Here is a 25860-nt window from a genome sequence, read left to right on the forward strand (position 1 = left end):
GTCTGTGGGCCATAGAGGCCCGTGGTCTCTGGTTCAGTGTGCTTGTCCTATGTGTGGTCACACAAAGGTGAAAGAGCTGGTTTTTGGTGGTCTCTTACCTATAATGGTGCAAAACTGTGCATTATTTCAGTGTGGATAAGACAAGCAATTCTTAGGGTTGCCAACTTTTCAACTGTCCACTTTAGCTGCATCTATGGCAGCAAATTGCAAGGCATTGTAAAATGTGTCACCTTATTTTGGCAGATTGAGCTGCTGTTAAAGGCACAAAAGCAGCCCCAGCTGGGTCAGGTGGCAGCACTACCTATCTGGGGTTCACTCACTGGATGTCAGAGGTGTTTCTGAGCGCAGGGAGTGGGATGTTAGTTCAGATTCTGAAGAAGAACTGCCAGACATGGGGGAGGTATTTTCCCAGGCTGTTCCAGACATGACTAGGCGGGCTCCTCAGGTTTCAGAGGCCCAGCCGGCGGAGGAGGAGGTTCCCTCTTCACCCGCTCCCCCCGTGAGAGATAGCGAACAGGGGGAGGCGGGGCTTGGGGAATCTGATTTAATAGGTGCCAGGTGCAGGCTCAGAGCAAAGAGGGAGAAGGCGGGGGCAGAACTTAAGAGGGTCTACCCGATTGGCCTTGCGTGAAAGGCTGCGCTCAGAAGCCTCAGAAGAGAGAGAGAGAGAGAGACCTCCCCACCCCCTTGAGTTAGGCTAGTGAGACTTGAACCCCCTGAAGGCATTTCCTTGTAGACTGAGAGTCACTGAGAATTTGCATCTGTATGTCCCTGTGAAGTAATGGATTAAAAGCTGTACTGCTGAAGCCTCTTGTCTCTGTGCGTGTTTTGGAGATTATAGTTAAGCGGGGGCAAAAGGAATCCTGACACTGTCTGCTCAGGGATGTTCTTTCCTGCCTCACCCGTATCAAGCAAAAAAACCTTGAGCCAGGCCCTACCTCCGACACAGGCTCACTGCATGACGTTGAAAAATCATTGTCTTTCATTCTCAGTTTTCCACCTGCACAATGGGAAGACCTGTGACCTTCCACACAGAGTTATTATGAAGACTAAGGGTGCAATCCTATCAATTGTGCCCTCAAAGATCAGAAGCCCCCAAACGTGGAGGCTTCTGATCATCCAATGCAGGGCAGGAGGAGGAGCAGAGGCCATCTTTGCTTCCTTGTCCTCCCACCCTGCATTTTTCACCAGATGGGCTTTTTTGCCTGTCTAATGATGGTGCTTCAGAGGGGAGGGAAGGAGGCTGGCAGAGGCTCAAGTCAGCTTGTATTCTGGCCTCTCTGGTCCCCTCCCTCCCTGCCCACCAAAATGCCCCCTTTTCCCCTTCTCCAGGGTCGCTTTTCTGACCTTGGAAAATCAGCCAGTGCAGTTCTTTCTGACCTGGCTGTGAGGAGGCAGAGGAGAAGGGTCAGACCTCTGACTCCCCCTTCTGAGTCAGAGCGCTGTCTTCCGACCTCATGGGGGGAATCCCCAGTATCCTATGGCCCCTCAGACAATGTCTAGGGCCCATACGATTGCTCCCGCCAGTACAATGCAATTTACTTATATAAAAAGTGTTATTTAACTTATAGTAGTAGTCTAACTTGGCTGTGGTTTTGTTCTCTACTCATCTATATTTATAATTTGAATTTTAGCATACAGGATCTAATATTATTAATAATAATACTACATTTCTATACTGCCCCATAGCTGAAGCCCTCTGGGCAGTTTACAAAGGCCAAGACATTAAAAATACAGTATGCAAAATTTAAAAGTATAAAAACACACAAACAGTATACACAAAGACAACGTATATCTAAAAACAACTTTGAGCAATCAGCCAAACCATAAAACAAATCCAGGATCAATTAAAACTCATCACATGCTGCCAAATGCCTGGGAAAAGAGAAAAATCTTGACCTGGCGCCAAAAAGATAATAATCCCACAAAAGTTTTGTTGTTGTTGTTCAGTCGTTCAGTCGTGTCTGACTCTTCGTGACCCCATGGGCCATAGCACGCCAGGCCTTCCTGTCCTCCTCTCTGTCCCGGAGTGTGCTCAAGTTCATATTCATTGCGTCGGTGATGCTCTCTAGCCATCTCATTCTCTGCCGTCCCCTTCTCCTTTTACCCACCTGCAAAAAAGAAAAAGTACTAGCCTGTGAAGAGGCTAGTAGCCTATGTTTCCATGCTGGCCACAGAGGAGTGGAAACTTGGAAATGCAGTATGTGTAGGATGGCAGCTGTAATGAGAAAATACACTTTTGTAAGCAAGAATCTACTTCACTGGAGACATGAAACACAGAGAGAATAAATGCACACACCTATACATGCGGTGAAATATCCATGCATATGTATGTGGTTGGAAAATCTGCTTTCTATGCTGAGATTAAATGAGGACAGATTCTGAAAGCAGAGATACCATAGATGATACAGTCAATTAAAGCCTGCAACAGAGATCTCATTATTTGGAGACAAGGAGTGAATATATGCCAGGCACACCCAGTACTTTAGGACTGGGTGTGTGTTGATCCACTGCTCTGAGCTCATTGGCCGTGTTTGCAAGAAGTAAGCCAGGATTCTGAAGAATCCGGCTTGCTGTGAACAAGTTGCATGTCAGTCCACCCGGTTTGTCCCCACTGGTGCGAGTACCTAAACAACTCTGAAAATGGTTCGTTCAACCTGTTGTCCGAACCTGGGATCCTGGCTTGTTGTTCCCAAATAAGCCAGGATTTGTAAACTGTGTAAAGAGCCCAGTTTATGATCCTGGCTTGTAAAGGAAGCAATAACCCAGGATTCCAGGTTCAGATGACATTGAGCCACTCACACTAGTGGGAGGAGCCAAGCAGGAGCGAACAGGTATGCAGCTTGTTCATGGTCAGGCAGGATTCCCCAATTTTGCACATCTGCATGCCTCAGTGTTCCCCTGAACATGCTGACATGTGGTTCTCGATAGCTCGGTTTTAGCTATAATCCAGTTGGCACTCCTTGCCTGAGTTCAGTACTCGAAGGAGCAATGAGGTGGTCTTGGCCAGTGCAGAGAAATACCAGCATAAGAGTGAAGATGACACAATTACCCTTCTGGAAATTTAGACTCCCTTTAGTCTCCAGGAAGTGCAAAACTGAAGTGCAAGAAGATGAGACGGTGGTTTCTGTGAAAGCAAAGACAGCTAAAGTAGCAGAAATCAAAGAAGAAAAGGAAGAGTATGAACTGGAGGAGAGGGGGGAGGAAATGGGGGTTGTGGGGGAGAACAGCTCAAGGAGAGGTTGACTGCACAGAAGAAGAAACATCAAGTAACACCACAGCTGAGAGTTCAGAAAAGAATAAAGAGTTTAAGGCTGCAATCCTATGCATGTTTAGACAGAAAAAAGACCTACAACTCCCAGCATTCCCCAGCCAGTATGGCTGCCTGGAGAATACTGGAGTGTTAGGACTTTTTTCTGTCTAAACATACATAGGATTGCACCCTAAAAGGAGCTAGAAGGCAATGATATGCAGCCCAGTCTTATGCATATTTACTCAGACGTAAGCTCCACTGTGTTCAGTGAAGTTTACTCAGTAGTAAATGTCTATAGGCTTGAAATCCACAGCCTCCTTGGATGGCTTGATGTGTCACGTTTTTGTTTCCCTGGGACACTTGCTTCTGGAATCCAGTTTGCCCCATGCTTGGGCAAGGCTGAGAAGTCTCACATACTTTTCTTGGGGCAGTTCCTCTCTCCCTGCCCCAACAGGTTCAGCTCTTCATGGAGCCCGCTAGATGTTGTCAGACTGCAACTCACATCCCGCATTATTGGCTGTGCTGGCCAGGGCTGGTAGGGGTATTCCCACCCCTGGGATAACATCTTGGCCCTGGCAGTATTTTTTTTTTAATGGATGTTTTCTTTCATTCTTTCTGTAAACCACTTTGAGAGGCTGCTGATACCTGAAAAGTGATATACAAATGTTGGAAATATAGTGTGTGTGTGTGTGTGTGTGTGTGTGTATAAGTGTGAGAGAAAGAGAAGAGGGAGTTACAAAAGCCCCCCTTCAGACAATTCAAAGCAACATTTTTTGTTGTTTATTCGTTCAGTCGCTTCCGACTCTTCATGACTTCATGGACCAGCCTGTCAGGGTGGACACTGAGCCCATAGAATCCCAGAGTAGTTCTGATTCTGAGGAAGAGCAGCCACTCCTGGGAGAGGAGCACGCTCATCCTTCCCAGGGCCAACAGCTGGCAGAGATTCCTCCCACTGGCATTCCTGGCATAGATAGCAGTCCCGGGAGTGAGAGAGCGTGGGAAGAAGACTTGCTGGATGCGCGACGCCGACGCAGGGAGTGGCGCCAAATGGAGGGCACAGAAAGGAGGAGTGCCCGGCTGGCGCGCAAACAACGGTTGCGCCCAGAGGATCCAAGGGAAAAGGGGAGGGACTCTCTTTAGCCCATAAGTTCAGGGTCTGCCAGTGATTCTCCTTCAAACGGGGACCAACTGTTCCAACTTAGGGCATAGGTACTCCGCTGCTCATATCTAGTTCCTAACAGTAGAGTTGTTAAGTTGTAAAGGAGGTATAAAGCTTGGAAAAGAATCCCTTGGTCTGTGTCTGGACTTGGCTACTGGATTAGACTGAAAGAGGCCGCCAAGGAGCCCTTGACACAGCCCACGCAGAGCTTCCTGTCAGCCATCGCCACCCCCAGCTCCCCCAAGGTCGAGTCCGTCACCTCCAGAATATCACCCATCCCCCTTGCCCTTGGTCGACCTCTCTTCCTTTGGCCTTCCACTTTCCCTAGCATCAGCCTCTTCTCCAGGGTATCCTGTCTTCTCATGATGTGGCCAAAGTACTTCAGTTTTGCCTTTAATATCCTTCCCTCAAGTGAGCAGTCTGGCTTTCTTTCCTGGAGTATGGACTGGTTTGATCTTCTTGCATTCCAAGGCACTCTCAGAATTTTCCTCCAGCACCACATTTCTGGCCGCAAGACTGGAAAAAGTCAGTTTACATTCCAATTCCAAAGAAGGGCAACGCCAAAGAGTGTTCAAACTACCGCACAATTGCGCTCATTTCACATGCCAGCAAGGTGATGCTCAAAATCCTACAAGCTAGGCTTCAGCAGTATGCGAACCGAGAACTACCGGAAGTACAAGCTCGGTTTCGAAGAGGCAGAGGAACTAGAGATCAAATCGCCAACTTTCGCTGGATCATGGAGAAAGCAAGAGAATTCCAGAAAAATGTCTATTTCTGCTTCATTGACTATGCTAAAGCCTTTGATTGTGTGGATCACAACAAACTGTGGCAAATCCTTAAAGTGATGGGAGTACCAGACCACCTTACCTGTCTCCTGAGAAACCTGTACGAGGGTCAAGAAGCAACTGTAAGTACCAGACATGGAACAACCGATTGGTTCAAAATTGGGAAAGGAGTACGACAAGGCTGCATATTGTCACCCTGCTTATTTAACTTATATGCAGAATACATCATGAGAAACGCCGGGTTGGATGAATCACAGGTCGGAATTAAGATTGCCGGGAGAATTATCAACAACCTCCGATATGCAGACGATACCACCCTAATGGCAGAAAGTGAAGAGGATCTCAAGAGCCTCTTGTTGAGGGTGAAAGAGGAGAGTGCAAAAGCTGGTTTGAAACTCAACATTAAAAAAACGAAGATCATGGCATCTGGCCGCATCACTTCCTGGCATATAGAAGGGGAAGAAATGGAAGCTGTGACAGATTTTATTTTCTTGGGCTCCAAGATCACCGCAGACGGTGACTGTAGCCATGAAATTAAAAGACGCTTGCTCCTTGGGAGGAAAGCTATGGCCAACCTAGACAGCATAGTAAGAAGCAGAGACATCACCTTGCCGACAAAGGTCCGTCTAATCAAAGCTATGGTTTTCCCAGTAGTAATGTATGGCTGTGAGAGCTGGACTATAAGAAGCCTGAGCGCCGAAGAATTGATGCTTTCGAACTGTGGTGCTGGAGAAGACTCTTACGAGTCCCCTGGACTGCAAGGAGGTCAGATCAGTCCATCCTAAAGGAAATCAACCCTGAGTGCTCATTGGAAGGACAGATACTGAAGCTGAAGCTCAAATATTTTGGCCACCTAATGCGAAGAGAAAAGTCACTGGAAAAGACCCTGATGCTGGGAAAGACTGAAGGCAAAAGGAGAAAGGGACGGCAGAGGATGAGATGGCTAGATAGCATCACTGATGCAATGAATATGAACTTGAGCACGCTCCGGGAGAGAGTGCAGGACAGGAAGGCCTGGTGTGCTATGGTCCATGGGGTCACGAAGAGTCGGACACGACTGAACGACTGAACAACAACAACAACACATTTCAAATGCATCTATTTTCCTTCCCTCAGCCTTCCTTATGGTCCAGCTCTCACAGCCATAAATTACTATGGGGAATACCATTGCTTTAACTACGCGGACCTTTGTTGTCAGTGTGACGTCTCTGCTCTTAACTATTTTATCAAGATTTGTCATTGCTGTCCTCCTAAGAACCGTCTTCTGATTTCCTGGCTGCAGTCAGTGTCTGCAGTAATCGTTGCGCCTAGAAAGACAAAGTATGTCACTGCCTCCACGTTTTCTCCCTCTATTTGCCACTGATTAGTCAAGCTGGTTGCCATAATCTTGGGTTTTTTGAGGTTCAACTGCAGCCCAGATTTTGCACTTTCTTCTTTCACCGTTGTCATGAGGTTCCGCAGCTCCTCCTCACTTTCAGCCATCAAAGCGGCGTCACCTGCATATCTGAGATAGTTAACGTTTCTTCCAGTGATTTTAACTCCGGCCTTGGCTTCATCAAGCCCAGCACGTCGCATGAGGTGTTCTGCGCAGAGGTTGATCAAAGCAACATAGCCAGCCAGAAACAGAAATGACTGTACGTTTGGGCCAGTCATGCTTCTTTTCCAGGAATATCTGAAGGCACATGTCTATGTCTATGTATTCTCCTGGGTTTGAGCTGCACTGGCTGATTTTGTTCTTTGTGTGTGTTGCTGCTGCCCTCTACTGTCCCTGCAGGGAACTGCATAAACTATTGACCTGTCAGTAATCATGCGACCCCCAGATGATAGCTGAGTGTCATGCTGGGGACAAGAAAACATGATCACCCCCAAACCTAGCTGGGCCAAAGCAACTGCTTACAGGTGTCATTACTAAGGCTGATCCGTTGATCCAAGCCTTAGACTGACTTCAATGCTAAGGATGAGCTTTAACACTGAAGACTGATCTGAGGTGGATGCATTTTTTCCACGCCTGTGGGGCTACCATGATGAGGGCCCTGCTTCTTCCATGGCCCATCCAGACACAAAGCAGGGACTCTGGATGATATTTACTGAACATGGGGCACATGAAGGGAGAGGCATCCTCCAAGGCCGATTCACCCTTCTTCAGCAAGGACTAGATATTGATAGGTTGATGACTGTATCTACTACCAGATCCCAACAGCAGGTCAAAGGGCCATCTAGCCCACAAGGTCCAGGCAGATACCTCTGGGATGCTGACAGGCAGAGCATGAAGCCAGTGGGGGCTGGTGGCTCCGATGTCAGTGGGGTGGTGAATCTGTTCCGGGTTTCAGTCAGAATGATTCAGAGGTCTGAAGGAGCTGTTCTTGGACAGCTTTGCACCTTGGAAAGCTCCTTTAGAGTTCTGACTGAAACCCAGAGCGGATTCACTGCCCCACTGACATCGGAGCCACCAGCCTCCGCTGCGTGAAACAGCCCCTCCCTTCATACCGAGTGGAACGCTGGATGCGGAAAATCCATTGGGCCTGATAGCTGCTGGTCGTCCTCTGACCTCTCCTCCTCCATGGCTTACACGGGAAGTGATGATTCTGCAATGCTTCTGAGCAGCACATTTTGAGAAGGGCATGGACAAACTGAGAGTTATCAGGATGGTGAAGGGGCTGGAGACCAAGTCCTGTGAGGAAAGGTTGAATGAGCTGGGTATGTTTAGCCTGGAGAAGAGAAGAGAAGAGAAGAGAAGATTAAGGGGAGACATGCTAGCCAACTTCAAATACCCAAAAGGCTCTCAGGAAGGAGAAGGAGCAGGCTTGTCTCTGTTACTCCAGACAGCACTATTAGAACCAATGGATGGAAATTGCAGTGAAGCAGATTACGGCTAAACATTAGGAGAAGCTTCCTAACAGTAAGAGCTGTTCAACAGTGGGACAGACTAACTTAGGAAGGTGGTGGCCTTTCCTTCGTAGAAGGCACTTAAGCCAGGGCTGGACAGCCATCTGTCAAGGATGCTGTCATTTCGCCATCCCCAACCTGGTGCCCTCTAGATATTTCGCACCACAACTTCCAGCACTCCTGACCACTGGCCATGCTGGCTGAGACTGATGGGAGTTGATGTCCAAAACATCTGGAGGGTATTAGGTTGGGGGAGGCTGCTGTAGTCGCATCCTGAATTGCAAAGCCTGCAGCAAGCAGGGGGTTGGATTAGATGACCTCCAAGAACCCCTCCCAGCACTATGATCCTATGGCTCTCTTTTAAAGCCATCTAAGCCATCACCCATGGCCACAAGCAGTTTCTCATAGAATCAGGTTCCTAAGACTGGCTTAATAGAAGTTTAACTGCACAATGGATCTAGAACAGCTGCAACTCAAAAGGATTTTAGCAAGATTGTCTTTCTGGATAGGCAATGGTGGGTGGACAGTGAGAGGAAGGGAAGCAGTGCATTTTTTTTGTCCATGTGGTTGTATTTACATGCATGTCCACCTCACAAATATTTAATTTCTAGAGACCCAGAGAAGGAGCTTGAATGGTAACTCTAGGGGGGGAAACTAGCAAAAAGTTTTTTAAAAGCTTAACATTCCCTCCACCACACAAGGCAAAGTAGGAGAAGTGTTTTATCAGGGACAGGCACCCAAAACTGGGGTAGTGTGTTGTAAGTAGGGCCAGATGGAGGTTCCAACCATATGATGTGTTCCACACCAGGTCCTGCCCACACCCCCTTTTCCAAGATAAAGACATTATTTCTGCAAATATTCTTTGGAAGGATTGGATGTATATTTACCCAGCACCCTGCAGATAAGTTCCAAGATAAAGTTTCCAATACACTTTCTGTACCAGTGAAATCTGTCAAGGTCAAAGATTTGCTTCAAAGATGCATTTCAGTTCCACTGCAGAGAGGTCACACACATCGGGAAGTGAGCGAGAGAAAAAACGGCAAAGTCGTAATAACCTTGTGTTTCTCCTTTTTGCGCATGTAACATATACACACTGTTTCTTACAATGGCTTTCTTCAGGTACGACCCCCCCACACACACACAGATATGGTGGATTCATTTCTGCTTTCTGCCCTGCCAAAGCAGACCCAACCAGTTCTCATTCAGAAGACCAAGGAAGGCAGTCTTTCAACTAAAACTAGGTTTTAAAGGGACTCAGAGCAGGCCCATCATTAAGGGCAGGCAGGCAGGCAAGGCAGGGTCCTGCCTCTGAAGTCCCCCCCCTCCTGTCCCCCAGCCCCCATCTGACTATGCCCAAGCATACAGAGCAATCCTATGTACGTCTGCTCAGAAGTAAGTCCCACTGAGTTCAGTGGGGCTTGCTCCCATGTAAGCATGCTTAGGACCGCAGGCTTGGAAAGGAGGACAGATGAAAACTGGAACTCGTGTGTGTGTGAGAGTGAGAGAGAGAACGAGAGCGAGAGAGAGAGAATCTTGGCCGAGTTATTTGTGTTTTTGCCTCAGTTTGCCTTTCTGTGAAATGGTTTTGTGTCTCCCCTCGCTCCATCTGCTGTTAACTCACCCCACCCCTGCAAGGTGAATTGCATACTGTAGCAAAAGGAGGGTCCTTGGCCGTGTTGCATCCAGGGGGGTGGGGGGCATCACTCATTCTCCCAGACACTACTCAGCCTCCTTCTGTAGCTGCTCTTTAGTTCTCAGGAGAGCAGATGAGGCTGAGTTAGAATTGCATCTTGTGATGTGTGATGATAGCACCGCCACCCTTCGCCTCTCCAGGCCGGGGTCAGCAGACAGCAGATGTCATGAAAGGGCAGTGAATTGTAGTTATTTACTTAGTTATTACTGTATTTCTACTGCTAGGTTTGGGGAGAGGTGCTTCTGAGATTTTCTGCCTCGTGCACCAGAATAACTCGGCTGGCTTTGGGTACTATGCACCTTGATTGGGCGGGGGCACCATTCGCTGCTATGCTTCAGCCAGCAAAACGCCTTGGGCCGGACCTGCTCTGGGCCCTAGGATGCAGTGGTGCCATCAGGGTAGGACTTTGGGGCAGACGTCCAGAGCCCTGTGCTTTCTCCGTGGAGAGAAAGAAAAGCACTCCGCAGAGTGAGAGGCAGGTGAACAAGCAGGTTGCGATGACGATGACGAGGAGCAATTCCAGGGGCTTTTGATGTTGCCTGGGCCCTTGGCAGGTGCCTAACCAGGCCTGCCCTTGACTCTGGTCCTTCTCCTTGCTCCCGCTTGACAGCAACCTATGGCTCTGCTTAGGCACCAGCAAGATTCTGCCACACAACTTCGAAGGTGCATCGAAGTGCATTAGAAGGAGAGCAGAATGTTGCACTCCTGGTCATCACGAGCATCACCACACAGTGCGTCCCCCCCGCCCCACAGTGCCACCCCATGTGTGTCTATTCGGAACTAAAGTCCACTGAGTTGAATGGGACTTACTCCCAGGTAAGTGAGGAGAGGATTGAAGCCTAAATCTCTGAATGCAGATGTGGGAGGGGAAGAGAGATTTAATTCATTTTTAGTTGAATATCAACATTTGTCAATAAAAAGGCACTCCTTAGATATAATAAACAGGCACATGCAATACAGGGATTAAAAATATCTCCTGGGGACCATCTCGCCTGAGCTCAGGCTGGCCCTACTAACATTCAGATACTCGCCAGAACAATCTGTATCAAGATTTAATTATGCACAGGAAAGAGCATGTGGAATTTGCAAAGCCATGAAAAAAGTAAGCCAGCCCCCCCCCCCCCCGCCAACCTCACATTTGTAGCATCTCAGAATTTGGGATGAGGTAATAACGGCAATCAACCCTGAGTGCTCATTGGAAGGACAGATAATGAAGCTGAAGCTCCAATATTTTGGCCACCTAATGCGAAGAGAAAACTCCCTGGAAAAGACCCTGATGCTGGGAAAGACTGAAGGCAAAAGGAGAAGGGGACGGCAGAGGATGAGATGGCTAGATAGCATCACGGATGCAATGAATATGAACTTGAGCACGCTCCGGGAGAGAGCGCAGGACAGGAAGGCCTGGCGTGCTATGGTCCACGGGGTCACGAAGAGTCGGACACGACTGAACGACTGAACAACAACAACAATAACGGCAAAACTGATGCATCAGCTTACAGGTCAAAGGCCTGGTTACACAAGAAAAGTTACACTACGAAAGGGAAAGGAGCCATGGCTGGTACAACCCCCAGGAAAAGAAAATGGCTCCCTCCTCTTGGTTTTAAGAACATAGGAAGAGCCCTGCTGGATCAGACCAAGGGTCCATCTAGCCCAGCCAAACAGCTGCCCACAGGAAGCCCACAAGCAGGACACGACTGTAACAGCACCCTCCTGCCCATGTTCCCCAGAAATTGGTGTGCATAGGCTCACTGCCTCTGGTTCTGGAGGTAGCACATAGCCATCAGGACTAGTAGCCATTGATAGACTTCTCCTCCAGGAATTTGTCTAACCACCTTTTAAAGCTGTCCAAATTGCTGGCCATCACTGCATCTTGTGGTAGTGAATTCCAAAGCTTAACTAAGCGCTGTCTGAAGAAACACTTCCTTTTATCTGTCCTGAGTCTCTCACCAATCAGCTGCATGGGATGACCCTGTTGGGTTCTAGTATTATGAGAGAGGGGAAAAAATGTCTCCCTATCCACTTTCTCCATACCAGGCATAATTTTATACGCCTCTGTCTGTCTCCCCTTACTCACCTTCTTTACAGGATCCTGTAAGGGGACCTGGCAAATAAAAAGGCTTGTTGTTGGGAAGCGTTGGCTTGTATAGTATTACACACACATTTTTAAATGTTATTTATGCAGTTTTCAAAATGCACTGTTCTGTAAACGTTGAAATAAAATAATAATAATAATCCTTTAATAATACACTTTTTGAAAATGTCTGGAGGGTGTCATAATAGCAGGGGCATTCTGTTTTTGTGAGCCTTTCCTACCTGGAGAAACACCTATCACTCCTGACCATTGGTCATGCTGACTGGGGCTGATGGGAGTTGTAGTCTAAAACATCTGGAGGGCACTAGGGGGTTATCCAATGGGTCATATCCAATGTTAGTCTAATTTAATTCCCATTCTTTTAAATGGGTCTACTCTAAGTAGGGCTAATATTTACATAGGAAGCTGCCTTCCACTGCGGTCAGACCATCTAGCCCAGTATCTCTGTGGTGGCCCCCGCTCTGTGGAACTCCCTCCCTAGGGAACTCCGCCATGCCCCCTCTTTAATGAGCTTCCGCCGCGCATTAAAAACATGGTTGTTCAGGCAGGCATTTCGGGTGGGTTAGGGTATTTTTATGATGTTTTTAATGTAGAATTTTATTGTTTTAACTGTTTTGTTGTTGTACATCACCCAGAGTGGCTGGGTGACCAGCCAGATGCGTGATTAATAAAATAAATAAATAAATAAATAAATAAATAAATAAATAAATAAATTTGTCAACACTGACTGGCAGCGGCTCTCCAGGGTTTCAGGCAGGATTCTTTCCAGCCCTACTTGGAAAAGCTGGGAACTGAACCTGGGACTTTCTGCATGTGCCCAGGATTTGAGGGAATTCTCAGCGGTTACCCTCTGGGGGGCCTCAGCCGGCTTACCTGGCAATGTCGTTGAGCATCGGCCCTGCTATCACCAAGCAGCTGGCTCTGTGCCACCATTTTAACATCCCACAATGCTCCTGACATAGCGTCACTGTGGGGCATTGTGGGAATTAAAATGGCTGCTCAGACCTGGCAGCCTGGCCCAAAGGGCCCAGGGTAGGCATTGGTGTAGCTGTGGATGCTGGCACCGGCAGCTACCTGAGGCACCAGGCCTGTATCTACACACACACAAAGGGAGACAGAATCCAAACCAAACCAGAGACAAGCAACTGTTTTTCTGTCAGAGGTGAGCAGGACTGAAACTAGCAGTGGGCCAGAGCCAAAAGTGGGTGGGTCACCCCTTTTCTCTCCCCCCCCCACTTTTCTTTCTCTCTCCCTTTTCCTTTGCACCACCAGACTGCCAGGGGAGGGACATAACGCTCTTCCCAGAGGTCTGAACTGAACGCATGCAGGGGGCTTTTGAAATTAGGTTGCGGGCCCCATGTAAACAGTGTGGCCCAAAGCCTGAGAAATAGAAGAGGCAGCAGTCTGTGGCATTCTGCGCAGAGCCGAAATGTATACAAGATCACAACACTTCATGGGCCACAGCCAAGTGGAAAAGGAAAAGCTCTGGCAGAAGGTTCCTGGTTCAATGGCTGGCATCTCCAGGTAGTGCTCCAAAAGATCCCTGTTGGACTCTCTGGGGCTGCCAGTTATTGTGAGCTATATGACTCAGGTCTGACTAGGTATAAGACAGCGTCCTATGCTCCTATTTAATTAAGAGCCACGAGGACTGGAATCTAACTTTAATTTAGAAGAAGGACAATAGCTCAGTGGTAGAACATCTGCTTTGCCTGCAGAAGGTCCCAGATCCAAACTCCTGGGAATGAAACTCTGGAGACAGACCTACGCTCTGCCTCCCTGTTAGGAAGCTTGCCATGTTTCCTGCAAAACTTCCACCACGGCACATTACGGAACTTTTAACCAGGGTCTGCTGTTTGTAAAGGGAAAGTGAAGACACACACTCACGCCGGTGTGCAGACGCGACGCCCCGCCTGACCCACTTTACGCACAGCCTCGCTCGCTCCATGCCAAGGCGCAATCATTTAAACGCGCGCTGCGTCTGAGCATGTGCAGAGCGCCCCGGCCTCCCAGGTCTTCGGGCGGAGGGCTCCGAGGCAGGCTGGCAATGAAGGACTGGAGCTGCGCCAGGTAAGAAGGGATCGGCGCCGGGGTTGCGCAGTTTCGGCCGCTCTCCTCTACCTCCTCCTCCGTGCGCCCCTCGCCAAAACTGGGCGGGTCCAGCCGCCGGGAGGGAGGGAGAAGGCAGCAAGAGCGAGTCGGCCATCCCTCCCTCCATCCTCGGTGGCTCCGGCCGCCTAGAGGGCTTTGCTGAACCGCGGGCTTTGGGGCAGGCATGGATCATGGCTCTGGAAGCGGCTCCCTTGTCCCGCTGGAGAAGCCGGCGCGACGCCTTGCTGCGGAAAGGAGTCAGCTTTGAATGCGAGGCTGAAGAAGACAAGTAAGTCAGCGTGGGTGTGTTTGATGGGGGGCGGGGGGTCTGGAGAAAGGCAGCCGGGCCTCAGTGCGGCCACCCCAGGGTTGCTCCCCCCGCCCCCGGTCTGGGCCCACCTGTGTTTTCGCTCCTTTGCCATTGCTTTGCCTGCCACGTTGGGATTCAGGAAGCAGCAGCATTTGAGATCTGCCAGGGCAGGGGCCCGGGTGGGTCCCCTCCGCTTCTGCTGGCCTCAGGCCAACCCGGCCGGGAGGGGGGCGACGGGGGAGGGAGACCTTCCCCCGCCGCCGCCGCCGCCGCCGCCCCGGGGCAGCGCCCTCGCTCCGCGCCGGGGCTCTGCCCGCATTCCAAGCGATCATCCCCCCGGCCGCGGCTCGCTGCGTGTGCGTGTGTGTAACAAGGTGCAAAAAAAGAAAAAGTGGCGGCGGCGCGCGCGCGGGCGGGGGGGGGGGTGTGTTTTGGAAACAGCAGGTTCTGAGCTCAGGGAGAGGCTCCGCTCGAGGAAAGCGGTTGCGGCCGGCAAGAGAAGGGAAGGGTGCCCTAGTTTTGATTTTGGAGCGGGGTGGAGACCTCTTTCTCGCTCGCGCATCCAGTGGTGCGCTTAGGGTCCTGCGGGTGGGGGGCGCGTTCGATCGTGGATGGGCACAAGGTAGCTGGGAATCTACTGGCAGATCTCTGGGAGGCTTGGGGTAGGTCACCCGAGATTCCGGGCTCCCAGCTGTTCAACAGTGGCAGCAACGGAAGGGTTCCCAGTCCCAAACCCCCGGCCCGCTGAAATGAAGAAAGCTGGAGGTAAGTGGGAGCTAGGGGGGTCCGGATTTTGTGAAATCCGGCCCATGTGTGTTTCATGGCTCATGTGGTGTTCGTTCTGGCGTCTGTTCACAGACAGATTGGAGTCCCCCCTCCCGCTGGTTATGCAGGAAAATGCGCAAATAATTCCACAAGAGGGTTTGCAACAGTTTACGTAATTTACGTTAGTACGTAACGTTTAGCATATTGTCCCCCATTCCATTCCACTTTTCCCCGCATATATTTTCTGGGATGGCATATGTCTCAGCAGAAACATGTGTATTTTCCTACGAATACATTTGCGTAAATTTCAGGAAAGTAAAATTAAAAAATAAATCCGAAAGCCCACAGATGCCGCACGGCCTGAGGAGGCCAGTCTGCAGTGGATTCCGCAGGTCAGAGTCTTAGAAATCCAGACTCCTTTTCGTCCATCTCGAATTTCTCCAGTATCCCTACTGGAAGTGGATTTTTGTGTGGAAGGATTGTGAGCTCCATTCTGTTCCGATATCCAGGACAAATTTTTGGGCTTAGAGCTCTTGAATTCTACCTGTCTGCCTTTGGCACCAGGCTGTGTAGTTGGTAGACCTCAGGGTTCTAGTACAAAACAAAGCGGACCCTGCAAGCCAGAAATCTTCCCAACCCTGAATTTATGACTTCACAAATGTCAACGTGTGCTAAGCCAGCCCTGCTGTGTTTGGAGGGGGCTCCCTTGCTCATTCTGCCAAGTGAGGGGCCCTGACATCTGCCCCCAAGTCCTGCCCTGAAGGTGCCACTGCCTATGCACACCCACTCCTCTCCGCAGACAATGTGGTTCTGAAACCAGCTTGAAAGTTTCAGATAGGCTAGGGAAGAGCATCACAGCAACTCCTGGGAAATAAAACAGTGGGCACAACGTTCTGTGGATATGATGCCATAGCTTAGTGGCAGAACACCTGGCACTGGTGCAGACAGTCCCAGGTCCAGTTCCTAGAATCTCTGGGTTAACAAGGCTGGGAAAGATCAGAGTCAACTATTTTGGGCTAGATGGGTCAGTGGTGTGGCTTCATAGGCAGCTCCATAGGTCTGCTTTCTTGGAAGAAAGGTGCTTGCTGTGACTGTGTGAGATGGAGCTGAAGCAACAGCTGCTAGATTAGACGTATGCTGATGGGCGGGGGGGGGGGGCTGGTGGGGAAATGCTGGGAGTTGTAGGACTTCTTTTCTGTCTAAATATTTATTTATTTATTTATTTATTTACTGCTCCAGATCTAAAACAGATTTCGGAGCAGAGAACATGAAAGCTAAAATCAGAAAAGGATTAAAAGATTAAAACCCCATATTAGATAGATAGATAGATAGATAGATTGATTGATTGATGGATTGATTTTAGTGCACTTATATCCCGCCTTTTTTCCTCTTGCAAGGAACCCAAGGCAGCTTACATTATTCTCCTCTCCACTTTATCCTCACAACAACAGCCCTGTGAGGTAGGTTGGGCTGAGAGTCTGTGACTGGCCCAAAGTCACCCAGTGGGCTTCCATGGCCGAGTGGGGATGTCTGTTCACAGACAGATTCGTTTATATAAATTATATAATATTTATATTATATAAATATAATGTATAATAAATAAATTATGCTTTTTAAAAACAGAATGCCAATTTAAAAAACAACAACAATGTGGCTGGTCGGTTAAGGAATGCTTCCTGGAACAGAGCTGTTTTCAGGAGGCGCTGGAAGCAACAGAGTGTTGGTGTCTGCTTGACCTCCAGGGGCAGGGAGTTCCAAAGAAAGGGGGCCACCACACTGAAGGCTCTTCTCATGCATAGGATTGTGCCCTTAAAGGCCTAAACAAATTCAAACTGTCAATGGCTATTAAGCACGCTAGTTTTACAGAAGCAGTCTAGATAAGAGCTGCTGGGGATAAATGACAGAGGGTGATCATTGCCTGCTTCCCACCCTGCTTTTGTGCTTTCCCAGAGGTACCTTGCTGACCACTGGTTATGCTGGGTTATGACAAAACCTTTGGTGTACTCCAACAAGTCTGTGGTTTGTAGTTTTGTGCTTAGTTTATATCGAAGCAAGGAACAGAGCTGTGACAACCAAAAATAAAAAAGGCAAATGTAAAACAATGTAATGTAAAACAAAAAGGCTGGTAAAGGGGGGACAGGATGGAAGAGGAAAGACTGTGAGGCAGCGTTCTTACGTTTTGCTCTTTTCTGGAGTTTTCAGTTCATGGGCATATCATAAATAAAATTCCTTTACCTTTGGCTAGGCATAGAGTTTGGTATAGGCTCACCATATATTGCCTGATAAGCATCTAGTTTCTGTATGCTATGACATGTAGCCAGTTCATGTATGGCAAGCAAGGATAGGTCTTCTGTGGCTAACCCAGCAATGCCGTTCTGATGTTCCTGCCTGTAAAGTTTATTTTAGCTATATATTAACTCAAGTTGCAGTCAGGACCAGTCAGCACTCTAAAGGAGCTATCCAAGGTCTGGAACTCCTTAAGCGTTCTGGCGGGTTCTGACTGCAACCCGGAGCGGATGCATCACCCCACTGACATCAGAGCCACCAGCCCCCACTGTATGAACCCACAGGGAAGACTCACTAAGTGAACTGCAGTAAAGAGTGCCTCTGAGTTTATGCAGAGTGTGTTTCTTTTTCTCCACTGAGGAACCGCAACCAGATGAGTCACATCTAGGACTTCATATAGAGAGAGAACTGTTCATGTTTGATCATGAAACTGGCAATAGATGCAGGAGAGATGAAGAAAGTCCTTCCTCAACAAGGCCCAGGACTCACAGTACTTATGGAACTTGTTTCGGCAGGATGTGGCGGTGACAGCTTCTGGCTTTAAAAAGGGATGGGAAACATTCATGGCCAATCATCTATTAGGCCCAGGACATCTGAAGGACTGCCCCCACCCATACGAACGTGCCTGTCATTTATTGTCATCATCATCATCGGAGGTCGTGTGTCACACCAGCTAGAGAGGTCTGGTTGGTGGGACGAGAGATGGGCTCAGTTTGGTAGTGGCATCATGATTATGGTACTGTCTTCCTAGAGAGGTGAGACTGGCACACTCTTTGAAGCGTTTCAGATGGGCAGTGAAGGTGTGTGTGTTTTCTGTGAGCTTTTAGAGCTTTTCTACACTGGGCCGTTGATCACTGTATCTACTTTCGGTTTCATCACTAGATTGGGATCCAAGCTCTGCACAAAGAGTTTTCCCTTTCCTGCTTTTCTGCTGCATAACCTCTAGGGGGAACTGCACTATAGCAGAATAGCCGAAATACACAAGGAGAAACAGCGCCATTTTCCCTGTTCTAAAATAATACCCCATTTTCCCCGTTCTAAAAAAACCTAGGAAAGTGTTCTGAAAAAATGGAAGCGAAACTGGAGCATCATGACGTTGTCTAAAGAGCCCGTAAACAATGGTGAGTAAGGAATCATGAATGCACAATAAATGCCTTGTGTAGAAAAGCTCTTGTGTAGAAAACCCACAGTTTTCCACACCAAGAGGAACCTATTTCACTGCAATCCCCATTGCCAGTAAGAAAATGTTTTGCTTTGTTTTTAAGAGTGGGAAAGGCACCTTGGCGGGCACCAAGAAAGGTGTCTGGGGTGCATTGGTGCCTGCAGGTACCACGTTGCCTATCTCTGATCTAGATTGACTGCCCTGCCCCCTCCCCGCCACCGTAGAGCAGTAATGGGCAGTCTTCAGGCCTGCGGGATCTACCTGGTTGTTGCTTTTACTACAGCCCCAAGAGCCACCTGAGAGCCTGCTACAAAAGACAGACACTTAGGACAATTAAAGAATTCTGAGTCCAAGACTTTGTTTGAGTCCTAGAACTGAACAGAGCTCACAGTCCCTTCCACACACAAATCCACCCCTGGTTACGCCAAGCTTTTTTCATTTCAACAGTATAACTTAGGATAGGGGAGAGTCATTTTATCCCTGCTGTTGTTAAACAATTGGGAGTCTGAAATCCCTTGCAAATCTACTGCAAATTACCCAGAGATCTGTCAGCAGATCCAGAGTTATGTTTTGCTCACCCCTGCCCCAAAGCAAGAAAGCCCAAGTAAATTGCTCCAAAAGGGTGGCTCTAAACTGGGCCAACGGGTAGCAAAATGGTAAATGAGGTTCAGAGTAAGTACATATAAAACATAATGCACATTGGGGCAAAATAATAATAATAATTAGCAGCAGCATCCTTACTCCACAGCTAAATTGATAGGGTATAATGGCTGGTGGCTAACCAGGAAAGTGATCTTGGGGTTGTGAGGAAAACATTGACTCGGCATCTGGAATGAAAACGTCGACTCAGCATTTGAGGGTGGTGAAATGGGCAAGTTGCGTGCAAGGGGATCATTACAAAAGGAAAATAAGAGAGCTGCCATGGTATAAGTCTATGAGGCAGCTGCGCTTGGAATACTGTGTGCGGTTGCTCCAGGTGAGAAAGGATGTTGGAGCACTGGAGAAGGTTTAAAAAAGGGCCACCAAAAATGTTCAGAGCTGGAGCAACTTCCCCGTGAAGAATGGCTGCAATGTTTGGGGATCTTAAGTTTAGAAAAGACTAAAGGGGGACATGACAGAGGTTTCTACACTTCTGCATGGCATGTAGAGTATTTATAGAAATATTTCTCTCTCTGTTTCTCTCTCACACAATACTATGAATCCAGCAACCTGGGGTCATGGAGTGAAATTGGTTGGCTGGCAGCAAAGTCAGGACAGACTAAAGGAAGCATTGCTTGGCACAGTGCATGATTCATTTATGAATGCACTGCCAGAAGATGCAGCAAACAGCCACTCATTTAGGTGGCTTTAAAAGAGGGGATTGGATGAGTTCATGGAGGAGCAGTGCTCTGTCAATGTCTACGAGCCGTGGCGGTGGCTACAACCATTGCTCTTTTGCCCAGAGTATTAAAGTGCAATTTGGTTTGGGGAACAGAATGCAAGTTTTAAAACTTACTGGACCAGCCCACTGTAACTGTTGTAAAATGATAGAGGGGTGGCAAGGGGTGGGAGCAGAAATGACCCTAGATATGTTAGCCTTCAAGTTCTGAAATTGGCAGCCTTGTTTTAAGATATGCTATTGGGCCCTCTGTCTTGGCAGAGCAACGTGCTCTTGAGTTTTAAAGGGATCTTGATGCTAATTTTTTTTTTAAACTTGAGAAGAAAGGTTAGGTAAATGTTGCTAAAGGAATCATGGGAGCTCCCCCCGCCCCCTGGTCCTTTAATAGAGGTGATATGATTCACCTGGGTTGGAACTGGAATAAAGTTGTATATTATTATTAGTATTAATTTTCACTTACAAAGTGCTTTACATTTTCTAAATGCTGTACAAAGATTAAAAAACAAGACAATCCCTGCCTGCAGGCTTGCAACCTAATAGACATGATACAAAAGGAAGAAGGAATGGGGAGGGAAGAGGAAAGAAAGCAAATTCAGGTACCGGTTTTTGATGTTACATAACACTGGCAGTGTTTCCACTAGGGAAAGTGGAATGCCAAAGGAAGAGGGGCCGACCAAGGGCAAGATGGATGGATGATATTCTGGAGGTGACGGACTCGAGCTTGGGGAAGCTGGGGGTGGCGACAGCCGACAGGAAGCTCTGGCGTGGGCTGGTCCAGGAAGTCACGAAGAGTCGGAAGCGACTGAACGAATAAACAGCAACAACACTGGCAGTAGCATCTGATGTGCCTTTGAGTACATGTACACGCACAACCCAGCAGCCCTTGTTCCCTTTGCGATGGTAGAGGCCGGAGGGTGCTTCCCTTCTGCTCTGCAGCCCAAAGGCAACTGATAGCTGGAGCCAAGTGTTCTTTCTGGCAGGAAAGGGGAAGCGAACTCCCAACAGCTGCTCCTGTTCTGGGGCCAGGGTGATCTTCCCTTCATCATCCTCAGCATGGCTCCTGGGACAGTCCAATGTGTTCCAGAGGATTCTGGGGCATGTTCTAAAACAGGGGAAGGGAAAACTTAGAACACAAGCTGTTCTTTAGTGTGGCTTGGCACAAAGTTTGGGAGTTCCTGCTCTACCCACTGCACCATACATCTGTGCCTGTTTGGTATTACTTTCCGAATGCCTCCTTCCGCCCCACTTTTTTCTTTAAGGTCACTTGTGCTCTTAACAGTCACATGTGGGAAAAGAAATCCTGCAGATGCAGTTTTGTCAAGCACGGAGATAGGGATGGCTTCACCTGTTGGATTTCTGCCTGCTCTGCAGGTATTAAGGATACAGGAATCCTGTTAAAGGGGAGAGGGTCTTGTCTCTTTATTCCTGACCTGGTATTGAGTTGCAGTATACATCATCTAATGCAGCTTTCCCCAACCTGGTGCTCTCCATATGTGTTGGACTATGATTCCCACCATCCCCAGCCAGCATGGCTGTGGTAGCTGGGGATGACAGGAGTTGTGATCCTACACATATGGAGAATGCCAAGCTGTGGAGAGCTGGTAACTCTGATTTCTTTCTGCTGGATTTTTCCCTCCCTCCTCCTTAGATGTTTTTAAAGGACGAGATGGAAATACCCTTCTTTTTGATGTCTCATATTTTTGGCATGTACATATCTGAAGTTCTTGGAAATTACAGCCTTAACTGTGGTGCTGGTGACGTTGGATTCCTTTGTTGCAATATGGCTTTGAGTCCTTTCAAGCCAGTGCGTGACAGAAGCAGCTTTTTGTCAGGGCCCCGGACAGAATATGCCAGGTCAATGGGCCCTCTCCAACTGGGCTGCTGTCATTTTTGATTCCTGTCAGTTATTTTAAGTGATTTCAAGGCTGTGTTTTTATCTGAATAGGTTTGCATGGTAAATATGTGCATGCTGACAGTGTGATGGGGCAAGGAGGAAATTGCAGTATCATTTCATCATGCTCCCCCTCCCGCAAATGAAAAAACATGGAGACCTGCTGTCACTCTCACACTTGGAAATGTTTCCTTTCAGACCACATAAGAACAAGAATTACTCTCTGTTTCCACATGGATTCGTCCAGAGGCTGTAGCTCAGTGCCAGAGCCCCTGCTTTGCACACAGGAGGTCCTTGGTTCCATCTCCGGCATTTCTAGTTCAAAGGACCGAGTGGCGAATGAGACCTACAGAGCCACTGTCAGTCAGAGCAGGCAAGATGGACCAAAGGTTTGACTGACAGTAAGGCATCGTCAGATGCTCAGGAGGGGCCATAGCTTGGAGGCAGAGCATATCCTTTGCATTCAGAAAGCCCCTGATTTGATCCTCAACCTTCTCAGATGAAAAGATCAGGTGGCAGGTGATGGAGGAACCTCTGCAGGAGAGCTGCAGAATAGACAGTGGTGAGCTAGATGAACAAACCGTTTGGCCTTGTATACAACAGCATCCTGGGTCCCAGGGCAGTGACTCATTCGAGATGCAACTGCCACCTCCTCTGCTTCAACTGTGCATTGGAGTCATCGAATGATCCTATCTTGATCATTCGATGATAGCAGAGATGTAGCACAATCAGCGGAGACTGATGGGCAGAGGCATTCAATCCAGAGCAGATACTCCTGCAGAGAAGTAACAGGTGACCTCTTCTACGGGTGGTTGTTTGGGGCTTACAGGACCCTCCAGTTCAGGGATGGGAACCCTGTGCCCTGCAGGCGTTGCTGGACTACAACTCTCATCCTCCCTGACCATCGGCTATGCTGGCTGGGGCTGATGGGAGATGAAGTTCAACGACATTGGGGAGGGCACAGGTTCCTGACCTCTGCTCCTAATGAGTATATTTCTTGTAGTGGTGCTCGCAGGGTAGGACTTTGGAGCAGCGGTCCAGGGCCTCACTTGGCAGAATGAGCTGGAGGGCCCCCACCAAACGCAGCAGGGATGGCTTGCCACATTTTGAAGTAAATGAAGTAACGCACATTGCCATTTAAGCGGGGTGCGTAAGACCATTCAGAGTCAGAAACAGTGGAGACTGGTGGCTCCGATGTCAGTTGGGTGGTGAATCCACTCCGGTTTTCAGTCAGGACTCTTAAGGAGCTAGCCAAGTTGCAAAGGAGCCACCAACCTCCACTGGTCTAAAATTACCTAACTGCACCACTGTTCTTGGTCTGGTTTTGTTTTTTGTTTTGCAGTATACTTGCACTTCTCTCACAGGTGTGATAATGTTCCCATGCTCACAGTTTGGGAATTTCCGGCCAACAGCCTGTAATTCTGGAAGCCAAACCTCCTGAGCTTGAGGGGAAAAAAAACTCTTCACATTTCTGGGAGTTTGTCAATGACTACTATTATGACATATTTATACCTTGCTGTTCTGCTTATACAGCACCCGGAGCAGCTTATGAGCGACAAGAGAAAACACAGTACAATAAAACAAAATAAATACAAATGTTACCAAAATACAAATGTTTAAACCAATATAACAATTTAAAAGCAGCGATCTATTAAAAGTCGACTTGAAAACAGCAGCAGGGCTAAATACGCAAAGTCTGCTGAAATGAAAATGTTTTCAGCTTATGCGTAAAAGACAGCAAGGGGGAGCCAGGTGACTCTCCACTGAGAGTGTGTTCCAGAGTTGGGCACTACCACCGAGAAGGCCCTGTCACTTGTGCTCACTCGCTTAATAACATGAAATGATGGCACAAGAAAGCAGGGCCTCAATGTTCAGGCCAGTTTATATAGGTCGAGACAGTCCTTGAGGCAGCCAGGTCTGAGTCTGTTTAGGCCTTTAGGGCTGGCCCTGCCATTAGGCAGGGTGAGGTAGTGGCCTCAGGCAGCAGATGCTGGGAGGCAGCAGCAAGGTGTTGAAGGACAGAACTGTGTGCCATGAAGGCTACTTCGCACCCCCTAAGTTAGCCTGCTGCATTCACGTTCAGCGGAGAACGTTGTCCCATCAGTAGTGTTGGGGACAGATCCATCTGCCAGTCCAGTCAGCTTTTGTACTTGAAATGGGAGTGGGCACCATTTTGTCCTTTGCCTCAGGCAGCAAAATGTCTTGGGATGGCCCTGTAGGGCTTTAAAGAGGTGGGTGGGTGGAACCTGCACTTTCCATTGAGCCAGAAACAAAGAGCCAGTGGAGTTGGAACAGGAGGATTGGTGTTATATATTCTGATATATTCTAATCACCCAGTGGACATTTCTGAGCTGTTTTAAAGATAGCCCCATGTAGAGAGCACTACCCGGAAGTAACTAAAGCATGGATAACTGCTCAGGATGAAACAGTGAAAAGAATTCTGGAAAGGAAACAAGCGGTAAAGCTTTTTCTGGACCATCCTACCTCCGTCATCAGGTGAGATGCTGTGAGTTCGAATGGCCACCCAACTCCAAACCCTCTCTGCATACAGAAAACCAGCATGTCCGGGAAGGAGAGGCTGAACCCCTCTCTTTGATGTGCTAGTATTCCATGTACAAAGGTTTTATCCGTTGGATTGGCGTTTTATGCTGTAATCCTATACACACACGTAACCGGGCGGAAGTCCTATTGAATCAGTGGGGCTTACTTTTAAATAGACAGGTGTAGGATAGCACCGTCAGCTGGAAATGGAATCACTTTCCTGTTTTGTTCTGCTGAATGTTTAAACTGGTCTGCTGAATGAGGGACGAAGTGGAGAGGGGGGATTTGTTGTATTTATAGTGCTGAATGAGCCAGGGTGAATTAGCCATTAGAAGGTAGATTCTAAATTAGGCTGCTGAGATGGAAGAAACCTGGTGTGGCAGAGCGGGGTGGGGCAGGGTGGGGAATTACCAGGAGTGGATGTCTGTGTGACAGGACTCCAAGCTCAATTCTGGAAGTGAGAACAAATTTCTGTGCTGAACATATGCTCAGAGGCACCCTTGTTCCTTAATTCTGAGTGTGTCCTCCCCCCGCCAAGGTACTAGGTGCACCTTGGTGAACCTTGGAGAGAAGGTCCATAATGGAGAACTAACATCCCTGATGTCCTCTACTGTCACAGGAAAAGTTTGATGCAATCTAGATTACATGTTCAGGCCATGCAGGACAGGGCTGGCGAGTTACGACTGGCCTGGACAGTCCTCTGAGTGAACCGAGGGTGCGCCCTGGGACATTTCCCAGAATCCTCTGCAACACACACACCCAGAGTCCGTGTGGCTGATGCTCAGGGGGTCTTTGGCAGAAGATATGCTATGGGGCGTGTGCCCTGAAGGCCAGAAAGTTTGAAAGCCACCGATGTAAAGAACAGAGCATGCATGTCATCACTACTGCAGAACATATCGCCCACTTTGAGGAAGTGCCTTGGCTCTGTGGCGAAGCGCATGTTTTGCACACATAAGGTCACAAGTTCAAGCCCTGGCATCTGGAGTCCTGTGTCTGGTTTGAAGAAGGCCACTGACAAACTGGCATGCATCCAGAGAAGGGCAACCAGGGTGGTGAGGGGTTTGGAAACTGAGTCCTGTGAAGAAGAGTTGAAAGAGTTGGGTATGTTGAACTTGGAGAAGGGAAGATTCGGGAGAGACATGACTGATAGTTGTCTTCAAATATCTCAAAGGCAGAAGATAGAGTAGACTTCTGTTGCAGGACTAAAAACAAAGGGTGGAAATGGCAGGGAAGCAGGTTTTGGCTAAGCATTAGCAGGAAGTTCTAACAGTAAGAGCTGTCCAACAGTGCAACAGACTGCCTGGGAGGTGGGGGGGCTCTCCTCCATTGGAGGCATTTAGGCAGAGGCTGGGCAGCCATCTGTCAGGGATGCTGTGCCTGCATCCTGCATTGCAGGTCCTGCATTGAGCAGGAGGTTGGACTACATGACCTCCAAGGTCCCTTCCAACTCTGTAATACTATGATCTTCAAGCAAAGCTGGGAATGACTCCTGTTTGAAACCCTGGGGAGCCACCACCAGTTGGTGTAGACAGTACTGAGCTGGAGGGACTGAGTGTGTAGCTCAGTGGTAG

General features: G+C 48.5%; 2 protein-coding genes across 3 annotated transcripts in view; one reads left to right on the forward strand and one right to left on the reverse strand.

Annotated features, from left to right (window-relative positions):
* Window positions 1-1517: 1517 nt before the first annotated feature.
* LOC146335656 (uncharacterized) lies at window positions 1518-14630 on the reverse strand. 2 transcript variants are annotated; one of them, XM_084821522.1, is made up of 3 exons: window positions 13753-14007; window positions 7685-7905; window positions 1518-2111 (listed from the first exon to the last, which is right to left on the reverse strand). In XM_084821522.1, exons 1-3 carry the CDS (start codon window positions 13827-13829, stop codon window positions 2104-2106), a joined length of 306 nt encoding a protein of 101 aa, XP_084677648.1. In that variant the 5' UTR covers window positions 13830-14007; the 3' UTR covers window positions 1518-2103. The 2 variants fall into 2 exon arrangements, 1 of the variants encoding a protein (XP_084677648.1); XR_014785977.1 differs by lacking the exon at window positions 13753-14007 and adding an exon at window positions 14356-14630 and having other exon boundaries at window positions 1597-2111.
* GARNL3 (GTPase activating Rap/RanGAP domain like 3) overlaps window positions 14045-25860 on the forward strand; it is a 136441-nt gene continuing 124625 nt past the window's right edge. Inside the window, exon 1 of the mRNA XM_084821505.1 lies at window positions 14045-14245. Within this exon, the coding sequence (XP_084677631.1) occupies window positions 14148-14245 (98 nt within the window). The 5' untranslated portion in view covers window positions 14045-14147. The remainder of the gene's footprint in view (window positions 14246-25860) is intronic.

Source organism: Heloderma suspectum, chromosome 14 (genome assembly GCF_057233095.1).
Source record: "Heloderma suspectum isolate Gila_16-S chromosome 14, 16-S_ref, whole genome shotgun sequence".
Classification (NCBI taxonomy): domain Eukaryota; kingdom Metazoa; phylum Chordata; class Lepidosauria; order Squamata; family Helodermatidae; genus Heloderma; species Heloderma suspectum.

Bases quoted from the DNA above. Each gene is read 5' to 3' on its own strand.
- LOC146335656 (XM_084821522.1), bottom strand. From the start codon at position 13,829: ATGATTGCGCCTTGGCATGGAGCGAGCGAGGCTGTGCGTAAAGTGGGT. The intron at 7,906-13,752 runs GTGAGTGTGTGT...TCTCTTCTCCAG, and splicing joins CGTCGCGTCTGCACACCGGC to GCTAAACATACCCAGCTCAT.